We start from the raw sequence: 26,046 nt of genomic DNA, 5'->3' as shown, positions 1-26,046 counted from the left end.
CTGCTATCTTCGCTGTTTTGTTTTATGCTTTTTGCGCTTATCGGACGTGCGTGTTTGACTGGTCCGCTCCTCTCATTCGCCCTCACGGGTCTCAGGTGCACATAAGCCCACCAAACTGTATTCCACGTGCGCATGTTCTCCCTTTTTAACGACTTGCTGACATCGGCGGCGGTCGTTGTCAACGACATTTCCGACCAGGGCATTGAAATGTTCCACAAAGCAGGCATACTGGACGCTCTGGAGAGCGTGTCGGACAACCCAAACTCGACCGCCGCAGCTGCCCTATCGAACGAACAAACATTGAGCCTGACAGACATCATGACGCCACCGACGGCGTGGGCAGGCAGTCAGGAAGAGTGGGTGTGGTGCGTGAAGGCAGCTCTGTGCGACCCAAATACTTGCGCTCTTACTCCCACTATCTTGCGCTCTGATGCCTCGCTGTGGGAGGAGATAAAGACAACCGTCGCACAACTTTTCGCAGCTCCGCCGCAGCCAGGAAAAATGGAGTCACCGGTGCCCACAGAAACGGAAATCGGCTCTGAAGCGTCAGCGAATGTGGCCTCTGAACTGCTTGAAAGAGCCGGTAGTAAACTCACACCGACCGCGGATCTGGTGAAGTACGTTCAAGAGAATTATAAGGTCTACCGGGTGCGCTCCGACGTTGTGCCGCGCTTCACCTCTGACGAAGACTACTGGTTGAACATGAAATGGCGCACTGACTTATACCAGCAGTGCATCAACGCGGAACAGCTCTTGACGTTAATGCAAGTTCTGTCCCGCCTGCCGAAGCCGTTGCGTGACATGGCAGCGCCAGCGAATCGAAAAACAAAGGCCGAGAAGAATGAATATGGGAATGTGCAGCACGAGGGGGGCAATGACGGCGACGACGAGGACAATAGGGAAGACGGACAGAGGGTAATTCTCCGGGACAATACGAATTACTGGCGCGATATGCGTAGGGAACATGAAGCCATCCAGGAAAAGTTCGCGTGGATTCGAGAAACGGAGAAGTTGGTCAAAAAAGAGATCCAGCTGGCGAGCAGCAACGTGAAGCTGCTAGGCAATTTGCTGCAGCGACAAGAGGCGTCGACGACCCTTGGCGCCTCGGTGTTCGACAGCTGCCAATATCACAAGGTAAGGCTGTCGCGGCTTATTGCGGACGTCTGCGCTGCCCCCACCGAGCACACTGAAGGGACCTCGCTGGATTCGAAAACTGGCGCACTCTTCCAAGCACTGGCCCAGTGTAACGACGATGTCCGGGCAGTTCTCGAAGCCTTCGTTAACCGACCACCTGGTGATTTTGAAAACACTGATGGTGTAGTCTCATCCCCCTCGCTACCGACACAGTCTGCGGAGCCGAGCTTGCCTGTGACAGATGAGGTGCCATCCAGGAAGACGACCATAGCGGACACCACCACGTCAGCCACCCAAAAAGTAGGGTATGCCCGTGAGAGCAGCCCCGTCAAGCTGAGCGCCTCAGCACGTGAGGGCTCTCTGCGCCCTGACAGCATCGCTGATGACAGTGGCGAAAGCTCCTTCGAAGCAAAACTTCCGTGGTCGATGAGCGACTCTGAGAGCTAGAAGGGAGGCAAATGAGGTGTGTGTGGGGAGGGGGAGGGGAGGGGAGGGGGGGGGGGGCCAAAGCCGCTGTTTCTCTTTTACTCCCCAGGCCCGCCTCCTCTCCTGCATTCCACTAAACGAATGTATGCGTTTGCTCGTGATGAACTTTTAAAGTTGCTCTTCTGAGGATCGCGGTCATCGCCTACTGTGTTGACCACGGCTCTGTCAACTGCCCCGTGGAGAGAACCTAAAGCTGGCCGCCTGCCCTGGCCCTGTGCAGAAGACGTCTTCATGACGACGAATGCGTCAGCCCCCTGCGCATCATGGCGACCGCTCCGCAACTGTGCGCATCAGGCGGCTCTTTTGTTTTCATTTTTCGCCACGTCAGCGGTGGTGTCGAGTGTGGCCCCGCACCCAGAGTGCGCTTTGCTCTGCAGAATCGCAGTAGGATGCGCAACACCAAATGAGGTCTCGGTTGGTGCGGCAGTTCGACTTCGCCACACAAGTTTGTGCTCCACAAGGGGAAGGGAGGGGACGGGGAGTTCGTATGGCACCGCACCGATCTGTAGTGCATTTCATCTCCCTGGGCTTCCGCCCCGCCCCCCCCCGCATTAACAGCAGAGGCGACGCGGTGGAAGCAAAACAGCTCTTCGCGCACAGCCACATGTGGGCGCACACACGAGCCCGCGCCGCTTCACACAAGCGCAGACACCCGTTCCGGTCAATGGGGTGCGGCAACGGCTACGGGAGAGGGTGGGTGTTACCCTCGCTGTCAGGAACCCCCTATAGCGAGGGCCCACCCCCCTCCCCCTCGTTGTGGCGCACGCCGGCAAGCCAACCAGGCACCTTCCCTCCACTGTGTCATCGACGAGATGTGAGAATGGGGACAGCACGCCCCCTCAACCCTCTCCCACCCAAGACAGCAACGCCGTCCTGCAACACGCACCACGGTGCGTGGCTGTCAGCGCAGTGAGCAGAATATGCGGCATCCCCCGCATCCCGCCGGGTGTCCAATGAGACGCCGATGCCGGAAACGTGAGAGGTGAGCACGTCCCATCGCGCCCCTGCCGGAGTGCAACGCAGAAAGCGTGTGCACACCACCACATGAAGGGCAGTGGGCTGGTGCAGCAGAGGTGAAGTGGGGAGGAGGAGAAGGCGGGGGAGGGGGAGGGGAGAACGGCGCACAGGCGGTGCCTAAAGAGAGGGTAGCCGAGGGCCGTCGCTCCGACGCTGGCCACTGACCTCCTTGAGGCTTGCCCGGCACGCGCGTACACCGCCCTCTGCTACCGGCCGCGGGACAGACACCACCGCTTCCGCTCTCGAGCGTGTGGGACGCTGGGCGCTGCCTGCGTGGATGAAGGCGCGCATCGCACCCGACGCCCATGTGGTGCACCTCCTGCAGCGGGCATTGGAGGAAAGAAAGCAAGGCAAGCCAGGAGCACGGGTCCACTAGCCGGATGACCTGGTTCGATGAGAGAGAGAGGGGGGAGGGGGACGACAGTCTGCCCTGGACGATCATGAGGTCGCCGTATTGCTTCAACAGATAGGTCCACGGAGGCTGGTGTGTGTGTGTGTATTATACTTGTGAACCTGCTCTGTGGTTAAACAAAACGTAAAGGTGGTTTTTATTCACCTCGAAGAGTAGTAGTGCGGTCACGTGTGTGTGTGCGTTCCCAGGTCTGTGTCTGCTGCTGTCTCTGCTCCACTCCTACGCCAACGCATGCTGGCCGGGGCTTCACTATATCGTATCCGGGTTTCTTCATCCCGCAACGTTGCCCTACTGGTTAGCCAATGCTAAGGCGTATTGCAGTTTTCTTGCCCCCCCTCCTCCTCCTCTCCCCGCTTTGCATACCATTGTATGTAGCGAAGCCGTTATGGCCGTGGGGGCGCTTCATTCCCTTTGTTCTTTGTTGCTCCGCAAAGACCTCGACGGCATCTTTCTTCACCACCGCACAAGAGCAACTGCTGATGCCCTATGTCACACAATAGGGGTGCAAGGTGATGCAAAGCCTTGGCGATGACAATGGCAAACCGTTCAGCCCCAAAGGCTCCGCGGTTGCCCTCCCCACGTGCACGCGATAGGGAGCATGTATGTAGCAGCAGCATAGCGCGCCAATAAGCCTAACCGTATTGGGGCGCTTGGTTCTCTATCTGGTCCGCGATATGTATATCCCTCCTCCTTAGACGACCCAGCGTCACCTTGGTGCCTCACCCTGTATTTTTGTTTTGCTGTTGTGGACATCGCGGCCCTTAATACTGCCTGCCACTTCATGCGAGAAAGACACAGCGCACGCTGAGCCATCCGGTGGGTGACAAAGGTGGGGGATACACCGCGCAGTTCCCATTCCTGACCCCTGCACCTCCCTTACTCCCCCCCCCCAGCACTCCACAGGAAAGATGAGGGCAGTCCACACGGCATTCCCGCTCCTCACGCGCGGCGCACAAGATGGCAGTAACAGCGCGAGTCCCAAAGCCCTAACTACCCGCATGGGTGCTGTCTCACGGACCCTGTTGTCGCCGCTGCGGTCACAGCTGCAGGACATCCTTCGTCAACCCCTTCCCATTACGGAGGAGGGGCTCCTCTGTGCGTTGCAGGTGGGCACGGACTTGACAGTACCACTGACCATCATTGGTCACTGCGAAGACGGCGATACCGAAGCGGACATAAAGGAGAAGCTTGTCGTCCACACCACGGGCTTGCCCGGAGGGTTTGTCGTGTCGGAGTTGGAACTCCTGCGTGGCCGCGCTCGTCTGCGTCCACCACCTCAATGCGCAGCCGGTGACACACCGTCATCCCTTGGCTCCATTTGCCTGATGGAGGCCGTCACTAAAGAACTGCTCACTGAGCCTAACCAATCCCCCACACACACCGTGTCGCCGCGTGGTGTTCTGGACGCCTTCTACCGAATCGCCCGCCGTCGGCACTTCTCCTTGGCGGGCATGAGTCGCCTGCTGGAGTGTGGGTCTCGGCTGCACCCTGGCGCCTTGCATCTCGACTTTCCGTATCAGTGTGGTGGGGCGCAGGCCACGAAGCGGTACCTCGACATCACCACCGAGGTCACCAACGTATTTGGCGCACACGTGCAACATGGGGCAAAGGTGCTGAGTCGCTATGGCGTCGCCGTTAGTGTCGGCGTCGTGGATCGCCTCACATCCCTGACGACGCCGGCGCTAATGTGGCATCCATCTGGCGCGCCAGCCGCTTGCCTCGCTCCAATTTTACACGGCTGCCTGATTTTGCCCTTGGGGACCGTGGCGCTCGACTACAACGGACCCATTCCTGGTAGCCCACTGACAGTGAAGGAGGATCCACGGCGGTACATGAGCATAACGGGTCATGACCGCTACGATAACTCCGTCTGGCTCGCACGGGGACTCTTCGGGGTACAACCCGGCACTCCATGGCCACGGTCAAGAACTGCTAGTGCCGCCACGACCCCGTACGAGGTGGTTGGAGTAGGGTACGACGAGGCGGCCGGAGAGATGGAACTGCTCGTGCGCGACACTGTAAGCAACGAAGTGGTTGCAGCGGCCGACGTGTGATAGTGCCACGAAACAGAAACGAGACGGAAAAAAAAATGTTCATGCGAGGGAGGCTTTCCACCACACACACTTTTCGTCATGCTGTATTCCGCAGCACCACTTCAAGGCTGGGACTTCGAGCTCGTGTATATTTGCGTCGGCGGTCACAACGTAAAAACGAAGCCGTTCGCTCAGTCTTATCCTCTCTGGCGTCCGCACCCTCCCCCCCTCCCCCGCTCAGAAAGGCGCCATGTGGCACCATGCCTTTAAGGACACCATGCACCAGCGCTGCCTGCCTTTCCAACCTTTACTTCCCCCCGAATGGTGTGTCGCTTTTCTTTGTTGTTTCACGTATCCCCTCCCCTCCCCCCCCCCTCGCAGAGCTGTGCATTGTCCGCAACACACGCGAAGTGATGGAGGAGGTGCCCATTGGTCCGGTGACTCACGACGTCATCCCCATAGACACACTGCGACAGACATTTTTCGATGATTTGGATGCTTCCTCAAAAGTCAATCCGAACCGGCAGCGGCCGTCTTCCTGGCTCGCTGATCGGGCGGAAGAGGAGGAGCGCATTCTCAAGGCGCTACACGCTGAGACTATGCATCGCTTTGCCCAGCATCAATCGTCCGATGATACTCCTGGGCTCACCGGTGCCGGTCACAGCGACATAGACACCCCGTGCAGCAGCACCCCTCCGGCACCCAGCAAGGTATCGCAAACGCGGCGATCACTTGGGGCGAGCTCCTTTTCCGCGCGCGACGCGGACCGCCACAACCGGGGCGATGTCCGTCTCGCACGGGCCTTCTGCGCGGTGCTGGCGAACACCGTGGCTGGCTCACTTTGCGGTATCGCACTGAAGAAAGTCACGGTCGCGGTCGCCGGAAATATATGCGCCATCGTAGTTGGCATACAGATGCTGTGCTGGACGGGTTACGCAACAGTGCGGTGGGGCGCCCTCGTCCGTGATTGCGCGTCGTCGCTTTTCTGCGGCTACCAGCCGCAGGGGAGAGAACCGAAAAACCACCTAACGCTCAAACGCGAGCAGCTACTGGTCACGCTCACGGCGACGGTCCCGCGTCGCGCCTCGTTTTGGGCGGGCGTTGTGGTTGGGATTTTTTTTCTTGGCTAGGGTGCTATGGGGGTGTTGTGGGGCTTCGCGCGCCCGGGGCGGCGGCGGCGGCGGGGGGGGGCGTGGGGGGCTGGCTCGCCTGGTAGGTAGGGGCAGCCGGGCCCGCGGCGGGGGGGGGTTTGGGCGGGCCGGCCAGCGCCCCACAAACGGCCACATCCACCCTGCGGCACTGTGGAGGCACACTGGCGCGGTTCTCAATTTTTGCGCTGGGGAGGTGGGGGGGCGTAACCACATAGTTTGTCATTGCCGATATCTCCTCGAGAAAGGGCGGGCATTGAGTCTTCCAGGGCCCGAAAAAAACTTTGCTATTTTCAAAGCGGAGTTGCCGAGCCGCGTTAGCGCGATGAGGTGGGGGGGGGGGGGGAAGCAGCCGCTTGTAATGACGCTCATGTCGGGTGGGCGTGGTGGGTTTTGGGCTTTGCCAGACGAAAACGTTATGCGGTAAGGAGGAAATCGGGACGAATAAAAATCCACCATGGCGACACCATCTTCCACCGCTTCTCCCCCAGCTTCATGGCAACAGCATCGTATGTCAGCCTGCGAGCGTCAAGCACCATCAAGAAGGTTGACATTTTATGCTAGATCTCACTACAGCTACGTGTATATCACCCACTTCGAACCCGCACCAAATGAGGTAATTTCTCTACGACTCATTTCTCATATGCGGCTTGAGTTCGCCCCCCCCTTTTTTTTGCCGGGGGGGGGGGGGAGCGGGTAGTCCAAGTGCAGACCAGATTCTCTCCCTGGTGTGCTGTTGAACTCTGTTGCCGCACAGGATGGGAGTGCCCTTCCCCCCCCCCTCCCTCCCCCCGGGTGGTGGTGGTGGTGGATTTCATTGCTGCCACTGAGTCGGGGAAAATCATTCGCGGTGCTGCACGGACTAGAGCAAATACATAACTCACAATGAGGGTTCTTTCAGACACTCTCCTGCCACCGTAGTTTTGTTGATGATATGTTTGCACTGCTCACAAAAGGGGTGAGGAACACGCTTGTATGTCTTTCCGCACGCCTTGAAGGTATAGGGTCCTGTTTACAGCTGCGAACTGCTTTTCAAGAGGGAGTAGGATACGGTTGTGGACTCGGCAGAATCTGCGAATAATAACGATAAATGCAATGATGTGTTTGTTCGACACTTCCCGGGGTAACTGAGCTGCCGTGGCCCTGGAGGAAGACGAGAAGAGACATGCCTACCAGCAACGCTAGTATACAGAGCCGTTATCCAGTACTCCGAAAGTGAATTACGATTTGTTGGTGCCATGGGCGGCTTCTTACTCTGCACACAAGGGTCCATACGATATCTCAGTTCACCTGGAATAGCTGGATGGTTCGTGGATTTACATGCTTGCCACAGATAACCGCTGTGATTAGACATTTTCGCCCTGCGAATGCACAGCGAAAGCCCATTTGTTTTTCCTTTGAAAGCGATAGAAGACGTTGTGAGTCAGTGATTTGTTCACGTTCACCATCGACCTTGAGCTACACGGCGTCAGGGCAGTTCGCCTGAGTTGCCATGCCTCATCCCATTCAGCTGAAGCGTACTGAATGAGCTTTTTTTTTTTGGTGGGGAGTCCGGCAGATGGCACACAGGTCGCGAGGAGTGTCGACACCGGTCTAGCATTGTTGAACAATAGCTCCCCCCTCTTCAGGTAGATATGTCGAAAAAAAAGTCATGGAAAGTTTTGTGTGAACGAATGTATAGCTCTTCTTCAGTCGTGTATGAAGCTAATGTAAATTTAGCAGCTTACACATTTAAACAACTTTATCGTACCAGCACGCGAGGTCATACCTTATTCTCTGTAACATTTTCATATAATTTCGCTCCTCCTCCTCCTCCCCCTCTCACCACACAGCTAGACCAACAATTTCAAAGGTGCTGAGCCAGAGTGAAGAGGGTGTATTGAATCGACAGTGAACCACCATATTAAATACGTCGCGTGAAAATTAGTGTCTAAAGTTGAGGAGACCACCCTTTTCATTCTTGTTTCTCTCCTTCAATCTCTCTTTTCACCCTTGAGATACTCCCTCCGTCTAGGTCACCCCAGGGTCTGGCTCTTTTTTTCTCCTCCCCTCTCTGGGTAGCCCAAGCAGTTTTTATCCCGTTTTCCCCACGGCTCTAAGTGTCTTTTGAGATTTCTGTGTATCAGGAGATTTTAACAGCAAGACGAACGAAACTTTATCCCTTAAGGTTTGTGGGTCCCTTGTAGACGTCTGAATTACTCCTATTGAGCTTTGAACAAAACCGAACCCGAAGCTACACTGCCGCTGATGTGTAGAATCAATCGCTGTGCGTTATCAAACAGACTTGCAACTGTGACTGTACTGTCTTTTCTTCTTGCAACATTGTGAAATCGTCAGAATACGCACTATGGCTGTAGAACTTTTACTCGTCTAACAGGGGTAAAACATGCTGCTCATTTTTAAGCATCTGAGTGCTGCCTGATGAGGCGAACCTGTGAAGCGCCTCTTTACAGCTTTGCCTCAGTATAAACCTTGGTATCGCAGCAGGACTCTCTTACGTACTGCCTCATATTTTTCTGCACTGGGTATCACAGACCTGGCAACAAATATCATTGGCTTTGTATTTAGTCATCGCTCTTTCTCTACTATCTTTATCATACCTCCCGCCTTTCTTCTCTGTCACTGTCAGCCTCAAAGTTGAGCCGAAAACTACTCGCAACAACCCCCGTCACCGCTTTTTACAATGCCGAACCTCTGCGTCTCCTGCGCCTTCAACCCGCCAGTCATCACGATGCTTGGCTCTACTATCCGCGAGGACACAATTCGTGCGTTGGAGTCGCGAATCCCTCTGGCGACATCAACAGCTGTGAATCCCGGCAAGGAGTCCCCGAAGTTTATTTTCCTCTCAAACCCGGATCACTGGCGCGTGGAACTGCATCAGCACTTCTGCGACGAGCTCCACAAGTCCGCCATGTTTTTCGTAATTATTCAGGCCCTTGAAGAAGAAGGCTGGCGTCTGCGTGCTTCGAGCAGCGTGCCGAACGAGAACCACACTGGCGAGGTCACGAAGCTCTTCTTTTCACGCGCGTAAGCTGAATGTACAAACATCGCGCACTCTTCCCATTGTTTGATTTGATTCAACTATCCACCGATGTAAAGGTAAAAAGGAAAAATCCCACGAAGAAGAAAAAAAAGTGCCTTGAATAGTGTTATACAAATCTACAAAGGAAAAGAAACTTCTCAAATGGTACTCCACCTTCGATTGGGCCTCTACGTTTGTATCTAGTCATAAGCTTTATTTTGTTTCATTTACTTGGTACCCCTGTATTTGCCACAACGCAAGTCAATCCTGGAAAGTACTCACTATTGTGCCGTCTCGGGCAAGAGTTTATTAGCAACCGAAGGAGCAACATTATAAGTCGACGTATTTCCTGTGCATGTACGCGTGCGAAGCGTAGGGAGCTCCTGCGCTGTAATCAGCGATTCGTCCCTGGGTAAAACGGTCACTGCTTTGGGCTGTGTTTGTTTTGCTCCATGTTTGGGGGCAGTTTCTCCGCTGCTCTTGGCTCATATCTCCACAAAGTGTCTTTTCTCTGCATTCTCGTTTTCTACGTCGTTTCCCAATTGTTTGCTGTGCGCATTATGACTTGCAGAACAAAAGCTCTACCCGCAGTTCCGATTCTTCCTCAAAAATGCCTGCCACCGTTAAGCGCCCTCTGTGGAGCCTCTTTCTCCCGCAAACCTACACAAGCCGTTTACATGCCCTGGCCTTTCATGCCCCCACTATTGCATTCATGATCGCAGTCTGTGCTATTGTCTCTAAGAGTTCATACTACCGCTCGAACCTCGCGGACGAGGAGCCCACGACGTATGACAGGATTGACCGCCGTGCTTACGTAGCCCTCCCGGATGGTCGCATGGCATTAGTATACCCTGTCATCGATACTCAGACGAGCTTCACCCGAACCGTCATTTCCTTCCTCGATGCTGTGAACCCTTTACCGTAATACCGTGCAAAAGGGGCACAGAAAAAAAAAATAGAAGCAGACTACGCCCTGAGCTTGGTCAACAGGAAGCCCTAGTTCTCTCTAGAATAACCAATTAGTAGTCTTCTTCGACAATCTGAAGGTTGGAGACGAGAATACCATATTCAGTGCGCTTTCAGCGACCACAACTATTTGTTTTCGCCATGTAACCTTCACTTCTACAGCGGTAGGAGGCAGGAAAGTAACGTGTGGGCCCCTTGTCTCTGAACTTCTCTCCCCCCAGAAATTTCTACTCCCTGTTTATCAGTTGAATTTCTCAGATCGAGGAAGTGAAATAGCGACGTCTTCTTTTCCGACTCCGAAGGTAATACGTAGGCATGGATCGTTCCATCTGCGAGTGGTTTTTTTTTCGAGAGTGGTTACCTTGCATACTGCACATATCTCAATTCCGAATGAATACTTTCTGGTAGTGCTGTTCGTGATGAACGTGCTGTACTCTTTTTTTACCTTGTCTTCCTCCTCCTCCCTCTCCTCCAGTGCTTGGTTCTCTTCATTCACCACCGACCAACTTATTGTGGCTCACCTCACATGGCGGAAGTGGTGTCGCATGCTCTGTGTCATGTTCGTGGGAACTTAAGGCTGAGAACGAGTGCCGCTTAGCTGCCTTACATGGCTGCTTCTCAACCTCCAGAAAACACATCAACAATTAGCGTAATCGTAGCGAGGTTTGGGCGACGGTAGCGAAGCAGTCCATTGGCGGGTGTGGAATCTCTGCTAGTACACTTCAAAAAAAGGGGAAGTACAATCCCTCCCCCGCCCCCCCCCCTCTCCCTCGTGACTCGGCTTTTTTTTTTTCTATTGGCGCTGTCGCCAAAGCACAGGAGAATCACCACTGTCAGCATGAGCCTAAACATCGATCATATTCTGAATGCAGAGACGATCGATTTTCAAGCATTGCTGAGGAGCTGCCGTCGCGGTTTGCACGAAAATGCACGCCCTGTTTCTTGGAAAGTTATCATAGGGTTTTATCCGACATCTACAAGGCTTTGGGGCGTGATCGAGGCGGAGCGACTTCAGGATTACAATGGGGTTTTAGAAGCTTGTGGCTTTAACCCTGAGTTGTCAAAGCTTGAACCAAGCGAAGTCTCACACCTCATCGACATTGACGTGCCGCGCACCATGCCGTCTTTGAACTTTTTCCTTGCAGGTGCGAACCGGCCAGTGGTTGACCAAGATGACACGGCGGACGAGGTCGCACACTTCACCCCATCACAGAATGCGTTGCGCAGAATACTAATCAGCACGGCAATGACAAACAAAGCACTCGGATATGTACAAGGAATGAACGAGTACGTTGCCCACCTCCTTTACGCCTTTGCCAAAGGCAAACCATCGAATGTCACGCTATCTGTCGAAGCGGATGTCTTTTTTTGTTTCCAAACACTTCTTGCACATCTTGGCGATGACTTCTACCGCTCATTCGACTTTGATACAGCGTGTGGGCTCACCAGTACTATGAGACTGTTTGACAATGTCTTGAGATTTTTTGATCCCCCGCTGTTTCAGCACCTTGAGCATCTGGGAATTCGTGCAGAGCACTATGCGCTGCGGTGGATCATGCTATTATTCATGCATGAGTTTAACATAGCAGACAGCTTGCGTGTGTGGGACTTTCTTTTGTCATTTGGTGACGAAGTTCGAAACGCGGCCCTCTTCGTTGCGGCGGCAATGTGTCACCACTTGCGTAGCACCATTTTGTTGGGGGAGGCGATGTGTGACGTCGTTCCGCTGCTTCAGGCGTATCCGCCGGGGGATGTGAACCTCTTTCTCCATACAGCGTTGAAGTGGATAGTAAAGTTCGATTTCGATCTGTTACAACAGCTAAAATTACTGTCTCCTGAGGGTGTGCAGGCGCTTCGCCGGAGTCATGGGTTGGAGCAGGGGATGCCTTTTGCTCAGAAAATGCAAAGCTGGGTGCCGTCCATGTTTTAGGCCGTTCCATGCCACAAAACTGCGTGCCCCTGTGTGGGGTTTCTCTTTGTCCCCTCCCCTCCTTTCTGCGTCACCGCTTGTTCTACATGTTTATATTCGACTGCTCTTAGCCTTCAATGTGAAGTCACTACCCCGTGTTCAGTGTCATTCGTGTTGGACTCTCACTCTCTCTGAGAGGGATGCATCTCACAGATGGCACTTGGCTTGGAGCTCATCTCATTCCACCCGCCATTTTCGTTGCAAGCTGGTAGGGGTACAGAGCCGAGGCTGCATTGTGCATGTGGCTGCTGAGAAACAAGAGGGAGGTGGAAGAACTAATCGCTCGAGAACGTGTTAAAAATGAAAGGACGCAACAACAAAAACGATAAAAACGCAGGCGTTTGACTTTTTTTTTCTTGTGCGCCCAGGCGAAGCCTCTGGTGTTCAGGTAAAGTATTTTGACACTTGCTCCAGAAAACACGTGTATTGGCCACTTTCCCATCGATCTCTTGACTCTTTTTTTTTCTCTGCCATAGGTTGATGGTAGCCTTTTCGTGACGTGTGTGTACTCATCACTTGAAGTTGTGTGTACCGCCATCACCGCAGCTCCTAGCACTCAACTTCAACATTTTCTGCGTGCTTTTTTTTTGGTTCACCGAAGCCGGATTATACACCGCCACAACAGTAGTGACGACGACAACAGCAGCACACACACACACACACACACGTATAAAAAAAGCTCTTTTTCCCATTCACTGAGGTCAGCATGTCGTCATTAAAAAATGCTCCAAGTCTCACTCTCACGTCACGAAAGGGCTTTTCATTCGCCGCCGTAGATGACGACGACGACTACATCGGTCCATCAGAAACGATGCAAGAAGTGCGCGACCCACCCAGGTCCACCAGTCGCTCGAAAAAGAAAAGTGCTCGCGACTCCAAAAAGTCAAAGGAGGGAAAAGAGAGGACACCTGATTCTGAAGGCGACGGACCCGTTTCTTCTTCTAGCAGGAAGATCTCCAGCAGCAAAACCGTAACCACGTCGGACAACTATGGCGACGACTACGCCGACGACTTTGAGGAGCCAGTGGACAGTGACGATTACATTCCTACTGTCGGTACACCGCCACCCGCGGCAGCGATGACCCCTGCCAGCAAGTCAAAGACACTCATGGCCGACGTAGAGGCAGAGGAGGCACGGCTTTATGCTACTGTGCAGGAGCAGCTTCGCCTGGAGAAGGAAGAGGTGATGCAGCGCATTGCCAAGTGGGAGGTTGATCAAGCAAAAAAGGCCGATGAAATGCGTCAGCGCGAAGAGGAGCTCAAGCGGCAATTGGCCGCGCAACAGCAGCGGGAGCAAGAGGTAGCGCAGCGTCTCAGCGATCTTGTAGGGCAACAGGTTTCTCAACAAGTGGCGGTTGCAAGCGCCGCAAGTAAGACCGCCGCGTCATCTACCGGTGCAGCTGCGAAGACGCGTGTGAGTGACGCAGCCGAGGATGTGGATGAGGCAGAGGTTGGTATCTCTAAAGCGGAGCTACAGCGCCGCCGTCGCCGCGAACACGAGCGTGCCGTCGGCTTGCGCCGCGCGGAGGAGGAGGAGGCGGCGCACGCGCTTTTTCAGCGTCTCGCGCAAGATGTACGTGAGGTGTTCCACGAGCTTAACCTCTCCGTTGTTGCAGCTGAGAAGGAGCGGCTCATCAAGGACGAGCGCTACCGCCGTGAACGAGAGCTGCGTGACCGGCGCGAGGACATGGCACGTGCGGAGAAGCTACAAAAAGAGCTGAAAGAGCGCGAGGAGCGGGAGGCCAAGTTTTGGGCTATGGCCGAGCAGCGGGACGAGAAGTTCCGCACTTTCCTGGAGGAGCGCTTGAACAGGGATGAGGAGGAGAGGGAGGCGCGGCTGAAACGCGACCTCGAGGATCGCGCGACGCGGCTGCGTAATGAAAAGGATCTGCGCGAGGAGATGGACAAGATAGACAAGGAGCGGCGCGCCAAGGCTGAGGAGGAATCACGTCACCACGACGGCCTCGTGCTCACGGCGCAGATAGAGGAGGTGAGTGCTCGGTACCGTGCTCAGCTGGAGGAGGTGAGACGGCAGATGGAGGCCGACGGTGTGCGCAAGGACGAGCTGCAGAAGGCAGAGCTCAACATGATGGCGAAGCGTTATGAGGCTTCACTGGAGCAGCTGCAACAGCAGCATGCACAGCAGCTCGCAGCAATGGAAGGACATGTCAGCAACACCCGTCGTATCGAGGCGTTGGTGGCAACCATGCAGGAGACGATGGAGGCTACGAAAGCTATGAACGAGAGGCTCTTTACGGAGCGCTCATTAGTGCTGCAGCAAAAAGAGCATCAGCTGGACGAGCGGCAGGCTGTGCTGGACGCGATGGTGGAAGAGATGAAGGCGAGTCAGGAGACAGTGGCGGCCGAGCGAGTCCGTGTGGCTGGTCTGTACGCCAAGTTTGAGCTCGCTTTATCTTCTTTCAGCAAGAGCAGCGAGGAGGACCGTCGCACATTTCGCGAGGCCCACGCCCACTACGACACCCTCCGCCAGCAAGCAGAAAAGGAGCGTCGGCTCATGCTCGGTGAGGTGGCACAAGAGCGCAAGATGTTAGAGCAGCAGTTTGAGGAGTTCCTAGCGAAAAAGATGGAGGCGATGGCAGAGTTGCAGAGCGAGCGCGTGGCCATTGCACGAGAGCGCGCGGAGGCGTCCATGATTCGGGAGCGACAGAATCGTGACGAGACCGACCTCCTCAAGGCTCTGCGCTCCCGTGAGGAGGAGTACAAGATGAAGCTGGAGTCCATTGAATCGGACCGGTCCACGGCATGCCACCTGAAAGATGAGCACAAGCGTCTGTGCGACACCGCTGCAGCGGAGCTTCAAGCACTCCGGCAAGAGCGTGAGAGGTTTGAACTCGAGAAGAAAGACCTGCTAAACCGCTTCGAAACAATTCGCCGTCAGGCCGAGGAGGCGGCCAGCTCGCAGGAGCGCCTGATGATTCATTTTATGGGGGATCGAAACCACGTTTTCGACGGAAGTGGAGAGGGTGTGGGGGTGCATCGCGGGGAGCCGCTAGTGTGCAATGCGGCGTCTCGCCTTCAAATGGATTTGGCACGACAGCGTGCAGTTCTACAGAGCATAGGCTGAGAATCCTTCTGCCTTGGTCTGCTTTCTCCCATTCGGAACATAGAAGCATATTCCCTCTCCCCACTCCCTTCGGCCCATTAAGGTGTACGGTGTGCTGCCCCTCACACTCCACTTCGCTGATTCTCCTTTTGTTTCCCAGGTCTTTCCTGCAGATAGTCGCGCGTTTTTTTTTTGGGGGTGGGGAGTGTTGCTGATGTAGAATGTAATGACCCCGAGATGAACTGCTGAGAGTATATAGAACCCTTTGGAGACACCGTTATCTCCTTGCTTCCACCAACGGCGTTCTCATCGGTTTACACAGAAGCCCAAAAAATTCGGCTTTTGTCAAATATTTTTCTCCTCCTTCGTATTTCTTCACCATTTCATCTGTGGCCCTCAATGAAGAATGCGGGTTCGTCGTGGAAAGGTGAGGTTATGGAGAGGGGAGGGGGGAAAAGGTCAGGGGGGGGGGGCAGAGAGCAGTCCGAGCGGTTGGCACCCCCCCCCCCCCCCGCATTCATCTGCTCGTGCTGGGTCTTTCTCTAGATGGCCCCTCTTTGTATAGAAGCGCACGCGAAAGGCATCCGTGTACACACACACACACACACACACACATGCGTGACGTTGTGTGCACACTCGCTCACGAGTCTGCGGTGCTGCGGGCACCACCGAGGGAGGGGGAAAATGTGAGAGTTGGTCATTTGACTCCCAGTAGATCGCTGCGTACTTTTCGAGAGATGCGCAGCGGTGAGGAAAGACAGCATTGTTTATTTTGCTCATTGTGCGTGACACCGCGGCTGTCCATCGATGTGCGTTTGAGGAGCGTCTCGATTCCCTTCTGCCATCGATGATGGGGATTGGTAAGAAACGAGGGCATCAAGGGGGGGGGGGCTCCTGCGCGCGCGTTCTCTCTCTCCTCCGCATCTTCCGCAAAGCGCTGTCTCGGCGCCCCCCAGCGACATTACCATGGTTCCTGATACGTTCGACTGTCTTGCGTTTTTATTTGGGCATTTCATCACTTCTCTTTTTTTTTTATGCATGCGCCACACGTGCATGGGAGACCCAAGATGTGTAGCGCAGGCGTACTCACTTTGTCGGATTGCTCGCTTCTTCACAGTGTGCTGCTGTACCCCATACCGTCTCTCTGCGTATCCTGGTCGAGGTACAGATTGCACGTGCCTAAACGCCTCGACGCGACAGATGTTTTTTTTATCGCGCCGCTGGGCGAGGGGCAAGTCCATCGAGTTCGGTGGAGAGGCACGGCAGCTGATGCTATCCGGCATCGAGCGTATCGCCACTGCCGTGGGAGTGACACTGGGCCCCAAGGGCCGGAATGTGATCATCCGGCAACCAAACGGAGAGCCGAAGATCACCAAGGATGGCGTTACGGTGGCCCGTTCGATCGAGTTCCACGACCAGTTTGAAGACATTGGAGCGAAGTTAATTCGACAGGTGGCTGGCAAAACTAATGATGTGGCAGGAGATGGCACGACGACGGCGACCATCCTTGCCTGGAGTATCTTCGCCGAGGGCTACAAGAGTGTCGCAACCGGCGCCAACCCGATGGACCTCAAGCGCGGCATCGACACGGCCGTCACAATTATCCTCGATGACTTGGCTGAGCAGACCCGCCCCGTCAAGGACCTCGCGATGCTTGAGAATGTAGCCACCATCAGCGCGAACGGTGAGCGATTCCTTGGCACCCTGATTGCGCAGGCGGTGCAGGCAGTCGGCGTCAACGGTTTTATTTCTGTCCTAGACGGCAACACAGCCACAACAGAGTGGTCGAGGCACGATGGCTGGAGCACCGAGCACGGATTTGTTTCCAGTGCCCTCATGACGGATAGCACCCAGCTGCGCAGTAGGTTAGACAACCCGCTGGTTTTCGTCACTGCACAGCCGCTGGAGGCGGTGCGGGATGTGGTGCGGCTCCTGGAAGTGGCACGGGCGAAGCAGCGACCGTTGGTCGTGGTCGGTCCCTCTTTTTCTGAACCGGTGCTTCAGACAGTCATTCAAAACCACGGGCGTGGCATCGTCAAGTGCGGCGTGGTGTGCGTGCCAGAGCTGAAAGAGGAAGAACTGCATGATGTTGCCTGCTCTTGCCAATGCAAAGTGGAGAAGGTCAGCTCCGTCGGCTATGTGGATCAAGTGGAGTGCCTGCTGGGGTCTGCAAAGCACATGGAGCAGACCATGGACTACACTGTCCTCTGCGGCGCCGGTGACACGTCAGCGCGTGTCCGACTTCTGCAGAGTCGACTGGGGCGTCTCATGACGGAGGAGAGCCGAGAGGCTATGAGGGAGCGCATATCGAAACTTAATAATACCTACGCCGTCATTCGTGTAGGTGGTCGCTCTGCAATTGAATTGTGCGAATCGAAGGATCGCGTGGTTGACGCGCTCAACGCGGCCCGCAACGCGCTCGGCGAGGGCATTGTGGCTGGCGGCGGAGCGGCTCTTTTACACGCCTCGAAGAAGCTTGATGAGGTGTTGCTTAGCGATGAGGAGATGGAGCAGGACCGCCGCACTGGCATTCAGATTGTGCGCAATGCTGTTCGTCTTCCGCTGAAAAAGATCAGCGAAAACGCTGGCGAAGAAGGCGCCGTGACGGTTGAGAATGTCCTTGAGTATCAAGAGACTTCTATGGGATACGATGCGCAGAACAGCGCGTATGTGGACATGTTTGAAGCCGGCATTGTGGACCCGCTCCGCGTGGTGCGGTCCTGCGTAGTTGATGCCGCCTCCGTGGCTGGACTAATGATTACGACGGAGGCGAGCGTGTGTGATTACCGCCCGACACCCGACAAGCGTCGAAAGTGATTCACACAATCCTGTGCGCAGTCAGATGCCGTGTTGTCGAGTCGGTTCGTCCGCTATAGCATAGGTTTGGTCTTGGATATCTGCGGTCTGTATGCGCAAGGCGCCTCGTCGGTGTTGCGTCATGACGCGCGAATGAGGTGTGGAGTGTGTGGCTCCGTTGTGTCCGAGAAGGGGGAAAGGGGTGCGCTGGACTTCTTGTCCCTCGCTCCTGCTTTTGTCACTGAAGCAAAGCTATTCTGTTTTTTTTTTCTTCCCCTCCCCTCCTTTTTTTCATTGGCTGACGGTTGAGCAAATAGTTCAAGAACACTTTCCACGTTCTGTGAAACGCTGAGAGCGGCGTCGGGGGGCGGGCTTCTCCCCCCCCCCTCTCCTCCTCCTTTCCCCTTTCCCCTTTTCCCCCGCCTGTCTGTTTTCGAGGCTCATATTCAGCTTTCCGATGAGTGCCATACTGTTCTGGCGAGAAGAGGGGGGGGCGGTATGCTGGTGACGGATTGTGCAGGGAGTACACGAAGGAGGTAGACTTGTCTTCACATGATACTTCAGTCTTTTCTTCTTGTTCTATTCAGGCCCTTGAACGCCACTATGAAATCAGCCACATACCCACGCCTCTTGATTCTCTTCTCTCAACTGTCGTTTCTGTCGAAGACGTGATTGCGACGGAGCTTCGCCTGCTCTGTGGCGGCGGTCGAAGGCAGGCGAAAGGAACCGGTGCACGCGCGAGGCCTGCACGCACACATCTCATGCAGCAACCTCCCTTCCTCCTCCTCCCCTACTCCCTGCATCTATGACATATAACTCCTCTAAAAACAACAACAAAAAATTTCCGCTTCGCTGCTTTTCCCACTCTTCGTCTGCGTACCTTCCTTCCTTTTGTACGTGTGTTACATCATTTGCCTTTTGGGCTTTCAATCAAAAAAGAAGGGAACCACAAAACAACGCGGCAGCCGTTGTCACTGGGCGACGTTCTACGGACGCCTATAGAAAGGCGGCGAGACAAGTGCGTTCAAGAGGGCGAATCCGCGGATCTCACGGCGATGCTGCGGTGGTCGCGTCTGCTCCGGGAGATGGCCCCGGAGCTGCAGCTGGAGTACATTCCGGTCATCTTCACCCGCACGATTCTCGGTCCACAAGGAGGCTTTGCCGGTGAGGAGCGTCTAATCAAACGGGAGATGGCACAGAAGTACATGTCGGAGGGGAACGCGGTGGCGCCGAACGCGGAGTTCCGTCAAGGTGTGTGGTGCTACAACCCGGACTCGGAGCAGTATGATCGCTTCGTTGAGAGAAACGCCGAGTTCCTGGACTTTGCGGCACGCAAGCGGCAGTGGCTTGACGTTTACTGGCGTGTGAATACAGGCTACCTTCTCTTTGGTCGCCAAAGCTGGGGCCAAGGGTGGCTGCTCAACTGCCCGCTGCGCAAGAAGGATGTCGCACAGAAATTGTGGGAGCAGTACAAGGTGCGTATCGATCCACGACTCATCGAATTCAGGGAGAAGGATCGGCGAACAGGCATTCAAGACTTAGGCCACAACTGGTGCTGGCTATACCTGCCCGGCGCCGAAGAGCTGGCGATTGACCGTGAGGTGTACGATAACAAACGGGTCAAGGTTCGTATGCACATTCGTAAGATGAGCAGCTATGGAGCGCTGTACTGAAGGGCACGTTGGCCACGCCCCTGTTTCTCTCCCCCTCCCTATGTTCGATGGTGGCGTGCTTGCTTCAAGAGGTCATGCTTCTTTGGCCCTCTTCTCTCTTCCTCCCTGTGGGGGAGTGCAGGGGAGGAGGGATGCGTCGTGTGTGCGATGACGTGGCGGAGGTAACGTTCTTTACACATCTTACAAGAGAGAAGGAAGGAAGAAGGAAAAAAATTATAGGACATGTCCATTCGCATTTGCGTGGGTCGAGTAAAAAAAAAAGGGGGGTGCTGCTGGGTCCACATGCATTCGAATTCGAGTGGGGTAGCAAGAAACACGTGCTACACACCCACTAAGGTACCCAGTTACACACAGCGAAGCAGAGCAGTTTTGAAGAGATCCGGGTGGGTATAGCGCACGCAGACTCTAGCGCAGATATTTGGGGAGGGGGGGGGCAGGGCTTTTCTCTTCCCCCAATATGGTGTTTCTGTTGCCTCGCTGCATTTTTATGGGACCACGTTTAGTAGGTTACATCCGTTTGTTTTCCTCTTTCCCGATGCGGAGACGCATGTCGACGGCTGTGCAGGTTCATACATGCACTTTCATCTTTTTCCACTCCCCCTTTTTGGATTTGCTCGTGTTTTGAGTTCTGCGCCTGCTGTCTGCCGCCCTGATGCTGTGCACCACATTCTTGCACGTGGATCAATGATCAAACAAGCCTCGCTAATCGTTCTTCCCCCTTCTCCCACCGCGACGTGTATCTCTAGAGCTGGGCAGTTTCAAATCGCGGCCCTGCATCGAACGCCGCTTGCACGCACGTACACACACACACAGTATCGCATTTATTCACAGGTCATATCGGCAAGCGTACCCAATCACGTACAGGATCGCCCCGACTCCTCTTCGGGTGCCAGCTGTCTCATTGCCCTTTTTACCTTTTCCACACTTTCTGCGTTCTATTTTTTTTCTCTGTTGTTGTTGTTACCGCGGGGTGCGTGTGAATCACCTTTCTTTTTGTGAATCCACTGGTCATTTTAGCGTCAGCATCATGCGTAGCAGGCACCCCTTGTCTGCATTGCGAGCGTTTCCGTCGTCATGCGCACTTGTGTGTAGCGGCTCGGTGTGTGCGGTGGTAAAACGGTCATTCCACACCACTTGCGTGGCTTTTAACAACGGCACTAGCAGCAACAGCACCCAACAACGTTCGGCCGCAGAGGAGGATAGGGAGGAGCTAGAGCGGGAGCGCCACCTGCGCGAGCAGTTTGCGCAGAAAATACAGCAGGGTCTGCCACCTCAGCAAGGCGGTTCCAGTGCGGGTGCGGGAAACATGGGTGGCGGCTTTGGGTTGGGTCCTGGATGGGGCATGGGCAGCGGGGGTGGTGCACCCTCTGCAGGTCAGCTGCCTGTAACTCCTGACATGGCCCGAAAAATGTTCAATTTAATGTTTTACCTCACGGCTCTTCTGTTGCTCATGCTAATGGTACCGCTGGCTAACTCAAACTCGACCTTCTACACAATGCAAGGCCTGCCGTGGTGGGAGCTGCCAATCGGTTCAGCTGCCTATTTTCTCTTGCTGCGTGCTTTGTATCCTCGGAGTGAGCAGAATCGAATCAAGACCGAGTTCGAGAACGCGGCACGCACGAATCCGACTCTCACGTTCGACCAATTTATTACAAAGAATTACCCCACCATGTTCCAAGGCTATCGCACATCACAGCCGGAAATGGTGGCGGCGGTGTCGGCGTGTTTGTCGTCGGCAAAGGATCTGCGCTTTGCGAAGACGATGGTGCGCGCGGCAGGCCGTGCAAAGGACCCTCGCTCGTCGACTGACGACATAATGGACGCGTTGCGGCGTGACTTTCCTCAGCTGTTCTAGTCGCTGCTGTTGGAGTGTGAAAAGGGCGGCGGCGTGCATTCGCTTGTGTGCGTGTGGTCTGGAGAGCATCAGAGAAGGCTCAATCGCAGTGCTCGAAAGCACTTTGCTCGGGGTGGGTGGGTGGGTGGGTGGTGGTGGTGGTGGTGAGATGTTGCCAACCGTTTGCTTCAATTCCGATTGGCCTCCCTCTTCTGTTTCTTGGTGCCCAGTCGACCAGAAAGGAGGTTATCGGGTGCTGATCTTCATGGCATGGATGAGGTGGCCGTGGTCTCGGCACTGCAGACCTGCTCTGGTCAAGTCCCTTTCCCGCACTTTTCTGCATTGCCCTCTGCGTAGCGTTGCTAATGATTTAGTGTTTGCCCCACCTTTTCTTGTGTGTCCCTACCGTGAAAGCCTCTTCGTTTTCCCCACACTGCCTTCGCTCATCTGGCGAGCCGTCGATGGCGATATCGGCAAGACAGGGAGACCCCCCCCTCCCCCTCCCCCTCCCCCTCCCCCTCCTCCTCCTCGTCTCCCCCCCGAAAAGAAAACCATTTCAAAAATACGAACGAGGAACAGCGAAAAGCAAGGAAACAGTGTAGAGTAGCGAAAGCCTGCGCAGGCGACATTCCGACAAGAGGGGGGGGGGAGGAGGGTGTGGGGCGCCAATGTGATGTTCTTTCCTGACTTTACTCCTCAACTCGACAGGTGGAGGCGCTGATCAGCGAAGCCGGTGGTAGGTTGAAAAAAAGACGGTCTACATACCTCGCCGTCGGCGTAGCGCACCGCTCCCTCAGAGGGTGATTCTGCTGGCGTTGTGAATCCACTCTCGTCATGATGACTGTGCTGACCCTTTTTTCTTCTTGACGTCATCTCCCCTTTCTGAATCGAGCACGAAGCTGCAAAGTACACCTGCGTTGCAGCAAGACTCAACCGGTGGACACCCCGGCATAACCCCGCAAGTTCAGCTTTTTTTTTTGTCATCTACCTCCCGCAGCGTTGAGGTGCGCTCCCTGCACATCTCGTCTCTTCTGCTCTTGTTTTCTGGAGGCCCCGTTGTTGAAGCGCGTGACGTTGCGAAGACCGAAGTCGATCTTCTTCCCCCCTGCTGCTTTTTTCCGTCACCATACATTAGCGGCAGCGTGCACCCAGCTCCTTCGGTATTCGTGAACCACAAACGTCTGTGGTTTAGCGAGGAGTGGCAGGCGATGGCCACCGAAGGCGAGTGCAGCAATGAGCATCTACCGCGCACGCTCAGCGCGTTCCGCGAGCGGCTGCGTCGTGCCAGCAAAGCCCGATGCAAGCGCAGCCTGGAGTCAGAGGAGGAAGAGGATGCGTTCTACCGTACCATCGACGGCAACTCGAAGGACTACCCCAACCGCACCGTTTTCGAGTGGCTCTGCGCGGCGAATCCGACCAAGGCACGCCTGCGTGTTGAGCATCTTTACTGGGTCGCATGGAGGCAGTTCCTTTACGGCTTTTTCATGTCGGGTGTAGGCACTATGCTAATGGTGGTCGGCATCGGCTGTACCGCACAGTATTGCGAAGAGAAGGCGCGCGGTGTAGGGGTGGTTGTGGGTGCTTTGCTGCTTTGCATTCCCGGCTACTACTATTTGTTTGTTTTATACATGTACGTGACGTGCCGCGGCGGGTATACCTCTTCTCAGCTCCTGGAGGCGTGAGCACTGACCACAGCCACAGCAAAGCTAGAGCATGGTCTTCGTTTGGTGTTTTTTTTTCCGTACCGCTGGCCCGACGGCGAGTACAAGAAACAAAAACAAATCATCTCGTCAGAGGCGTGGGCTCTTGTTTTTCTGGCTTGTCGTGACGAGCACACGCTTCCTGGAAAGAAGATGCGCGCAATGACTTGATTTCTTTACACCCCCCCTCTCCTCCCCCCCAAAAAACAAGAAACAGCGCGCAGAAATCCAGCAAGAGAGAAAACCATTGCATTCTTTCACCACACCTTGAAGAGAAAAAAACGAGGACACCGACATACATTCTTTTGTGCAGTGTATGTGCGTGTGTGGTCACCTGTCCACGAGATGCCGCCACGAGCGTGTATGTCGACATATATACATATATATATATATATATATTTGTTTATCTCTTTCGTGTGCTTCACCGGCCTTCGCCCTCCTCCACTTGGACCAAACGGTGTGTACGCCCACTCACCCGCTAGATGGGGTCGATTACGTGCGCTTTCATCTGAATTTCCCCAATTTTCAATCACAAAGACCTCTTTTTCTGCTACCTGCGCCCCCCCCCCCCTCCCCTCTCTCCCTACTTCCCCCCCCTTCTCCACCTCTCTTCCCTCTGTTGAATTCTCTGCTTTGGTCTTCGCATTCGAATCGGTTCTCTGCGGACGCATTTTCACCTCCCTCTAAGCGGTGTGAGACCCCCAGCCACACATCCTCATTGGCGCGGTTGCAGATGTGAGAGAGAGAGAAGAGGGTGACGGGAGGTGGAGGGCAAACAGTTTTTTGTTGCCCATGAGGCGTTTTTTTTTTGCGACTTCGTGAAGCATTTTTCTTCTCATTCTTTTCGCAATGCACAAGAATGTACAACAAGGCATACGCGTCTGTTCTCCTTCCTTCAGATTTCATGTGCGTGCACACCCAAGCAAACAAGCTCACATCTTTGCTCACGTCATTTGTGCTTCTGTCCTTCTTTCCATCCCTCTCTCCATTCTCTCAATGGGCTCAAGGGGGGATGTACCGTCGCGGCAGGATGGGCAGGAAAACGGTGATGAAGGCGTCATGGAGCCCAACGAATTTTTCCCGTGAGCTCTGGGATGTCTTTTCAAAGTACGTGGACGGCGCGTGCCCCACACCCTGGCCCCCTTTTCATGGTATGAGGCTGCCCAACTCCTTTACCGCTGTCTCTTTTCTCACAACGCAGAGACTGCGCTGAGTAGCACAACTGCGCGTGGGGCGGCTGCCATATCCAACGCCTTGCTGTACTCGGCTCTGGAGGAGCTGATGCGTACCAAGGGCACTGCCGACGCGTGGCGGAGCTTCTCTGGAGTTACCATCGTGGGACTCCCGTGCGCAGTGCATCAAGAGGCGAGGGAGGGACCAGTCTCGATAAAGGGCATTGGTTCGGTGAGCCTCACCTCGGTCCAGGGGCGCTCCTACCGGTCCCTGTCGCTGGGCTCTACATCCACGGATGGGGGTGCATAGCAGCGGAGGCGGGTGTGGGATCAGGGCAGCTATCGCTATGCTCCACAATGACCAGCTGGGGAAGCCATGACAGAGGGCGCTCTGACTCCTGTGTCACCCCTCGCATTTCGTCTCATCAGCCGTGCAGCACCACAGTATCGATAGCGCCCGAGGTGATAGAGGCGATGAGGGGGCTGGACGTGTTCACCGACGATGAGCGGTTCTCGGTCCAGTTCAACCCCGACTTCCCATCGCTTCGCTTTCCCAGTGAAGTGTCGAACGAATCAGAGAGCGGTGACCTGACCGCTGTCCAACATTGGCGATTCGAAGACCGCTCCAAGAGCCTTTCGCCGATGTCTCCAGTTGAGAAGAGGGCGGCGCCTATCCCGCGCCCACCAGGTGTGTACCGACGCCGACCCCGGCGGAGCAGGATCGATAAGTGCACCGTTGCAAAGCAGCGAAGGTCTGTAGGTGATTTGTGCAGACTGGTCGCTGCACGTTTGGTGCACGTTGCTTGTACCATCACCCCATCACAGCCGCAGCGGTACCGGTTAAGTCACGCGCCATTCCACGACACGTACCTGAATACGCGCCGCAGCCGGCTGGCTCTTATGCCAGTTCTGCTGCGCACATTTTGGAACGGCGTCGTTCACGGACTGCTCGACCCACTGGTGCTTTTGTGGGAGATGCGTCTTCGCAGTCTGCGTATCCCCACGTACTTCCGGCGTCGCCAGGCCTTTTGATATCCGTGGGGGTGGGGCAGAATGAAGCGGTCTCCATTGTGGTGCAAGAGGGGGGGGGGCTGCTGGGCATCTCCGTTTTTCCACCTCTTGTCACGGGGATCACTTTGACTGCACTAGTGATAGTAGCAGTTCACCAGCTCGCTGTACCTGCTCCCTGGACTCAATACTCTCTGCCTTGGAGGGGGCCCTCTGAGTGTGCGATGGGGCAGTCGACACCCCCAACAAATACAGATGTGGGGTCATGGGTTGTTTACACATCTCGCCACTAATGCTACTGCCCCCCCCCCCCCCCCTCCCGTGTCTACTCCACTGCTCTCGTTTGTCTCCCCTCTTGCAGACGAATTGCGAATCAGCACTTTCTCTCCTGCCCGAAAGCGAGAAGAAAAAGAGGGTCTGTGGAGCCGGAAAGTAAGAGGGAAAACACCAGCGGCGCCAACTATCGTGAGATGCCGGTGTGTGTGTGGGGGGGGCAGTGAGCGAAGACGGGTTTTACTGTCGATACCCCCTACCCCCTACCCTCCTCCCCCTACCCCTCCTATGTCTGTCTTGGCTGGTGATTCTCTTGACTACTAGACCTATATTTCTGCT

General features: G+C 55.1%; 12 protein-coding genes across 12 annotated transcripts; all 12 read left to right on the top strand.

Moving 5' to 3' along the window:
• Positions 1-132: 132 nt before the first annotated feature.
• On the top strand, positions 133-1,581 carry JKF63_03077 (uncharacterized protein; the record flags this gene model as incomplete). Its single annotated transcript, XM_067899098.1, has 1 exon — positions 133-1,581. One exon carries the CDS (start codon positions 133-135, stop codon positions 1,579-1,581), a length of 1,449 nt encoding a protein of 482 aa, XP_067755542.1.
• Positions 1,582-3,957: 2,376 nt separating this feature from the next.
• On the top strand, positions 3,958-5,103 carry JKF63_03076 (uncharacterized protein; the record flags this gene model as incomplete). Its single annotated transcript, XM_067899097.1, has 1 exon — positions 3,958-5,103. The coding sequence occupies one exon, from the start codon at positions 3,958-3,960 to the stop codon at positions 5,101-5,103; it is 1,146 nt and encodes a 381-aa protein (XP_067755541.1).
• Positions 5,104-5,495: 392 nt separating this feature from the next.
• JKF63_03075 (uncharacterized protein) lies at positions 5,496-6,212 on the top strand (the record flags this gene model as incomplete). The annotated part of the gene is made up of 1 exon (XM_067899096.1): positions 5,496-6,212. One exon carries the CDS (start codon positions 5,496-5,498, stop codon positions 6,210-6,212), a length of 717 nt encoding a protein of 238 aa, XP_067755540.1.
• A 2,701-nt stretch (positions 6,213-8,913) lies between these two features.
• Positions 8,914-9,261, top strand: JKF63_03074 (uncharacterized protein; the record flags this gene model as incomplete). The annotated part of the gene is made up of 1 exon (XM_067899095.1): positions 8,914-9,261. The coding sequence occupies one exon, from the start codon at positions 8,914-8,916 to the stop codon at positions 9,259-9,261; it is 348 nt and encodes a 115-aa protein (XP_067755539.1).
• Positions 9,262-9,862: 601 nt separating this feature from the next.
• On the top strand, positions 9,863-10,177 carry JKF63_03073 (uncharacterized protein; the record flags this gene model as incomplete). Its single annotated transcript, XM_067899094.1, has 1 exon — positions 9,863-10,177. One exon carries the CDS (start codon positions 9,863-9,865, stop codon positions 10,175-10,177), a length of 315 nt encoding a protein of 104 aa, XP_067755538.1.
• Positions 10,178-11,056: 879 nt separating this feature from the next.
• JKF63_03072 (uncharacterized protein) lies at positions 11,057-12,148 on the top strand (the record flags this gene model as incomplete). Its single annotated transcript, XM_067899093.1, has 1 exon — positions 11,057-12,148. One exon carries the CDS (start codon positions 11,057-11,059, stop codon positions 12,146-12,148), a length of 1,092 nt encoding a protein of 363 aa, XP_067755537.1.
• Positions 12,149-12,893: 745 nt separating this feature from the next.
• Positions 12,894-15,272, top strand: JKF63_03071 (uncharacterized protein; the record flags this gene model as incomplete). Its single annotated transcript, XM_067899092.1, has 1 exon — positions 12,894-15,272. One exon carries the CDS (start codon positions 12,894-12,896, stop codon positions 15,270-15,272), a length of 2,379 nt encoding a protein of 792 aa, XP_067755536.1.
• Positions 15,273-16,451: 1,179 nt separating this feature from the next.
• On the top strand, positions 16,452-18,068 carry JKF63_03070 (uncharacterized protein; the record flags this gene model as incomplete). Its single annotated transcript, XM_067899091.1, has 1 exon — positions 16,452-18,068. The coding sequence occupies one exon, from the start codon at positions 16,452-16,454 to the stop codon at positions 18,066-18,068; it is 1,617 nt and encodes a 538-aa protein (XP_067755535.1).
• A 1,034-nt stretch (positions 18,069-19,102) lies between these two features.
• On the top strand, positions 19,103-19,720 carry JKF63_03069 (uncharacterized protein; the record flags this gene model as incomplete). Its single annotated transcript, XM_067899090.1, has 1 exon — positions 19,103-19,720. The coding sequence occupies one exon, from the start codon at positions 19,103-19,105 to the stop codon at positions 19,718-19,720; it is 618 nt and encodes a 205-aa protein (XP_067755534.1).
• A 1,027-nt stretch (positions 19,721-20,747) lies between these two features.
• JKF63_03068 (uncharacterized protein) lies at positions 20,748-21,575 on the top strand (the record flags this gene model as incomplete). Its single annotated transcript, XM_067899089.1, has 1 exon — positions 20,748-21,575. One exon carries the CDS (start codon positions 20,748-20,750, stop codon positions 21,573-21,575), a length of 828 nt encoding a protein of 275 aa, XP_067755533.1.
• Positions 21,576-22,762: 1,187 nt separating this feature from the next.
• Positions 22,763-23,236, top strand: JKF63_03067 (uncharacterized protein; the record flags this gene model as incomplete). Its single annotated transcript, XM_067899088.1, has 1 exon — positions 22,763-23,236. The coding sequence occupies one exon, from the start codon at positions 22,763-22,765 to the stop codon at positions 23,234-23,236; it is 474 nt and encodes a 157-aa protein (XP_067755532.1).
• A 1,547-nt stretch (positions 23,237-24,783) lies between these two features.
• On the top strand, positions 24,784-25,458 carry JKF63_03066 (uncharacterized protein; the record flags this gene model as incomplete). The annotated part of the gene is made up of 1 exon (XM_067899087.1): positions 24,784-25,458. The coding sequence occupies one exon, from the start codon at positions 24,784-24,786 to the stop codon at positions 25,456-25,458; it is 675 nt and encodes a 224-aa protein (XP_067755531.1).
• Positions 25,459-26,046: the final 588 nt, after the last annotated feature.

Source organism: Porcisia hertigi, chromosome 30, assembly GCF_017918235.1.
Source record: "Porcisia hertigi strain C119 chromosome 30, whole genome shotgun sequence".
Classification (NCBI taxonomy): domain Eukaryota; phylum Euglenozoa; class Kinetoplastea; order Trypanosomatida; family Trypanosomatidae; genus Porcisia; species Porcisia hertigi.
The sequence above is the reverse complement of the archived record's forward strand: the minus strand, read 5'-3'. Positions and strand labels throughout refer to the sequence as shown.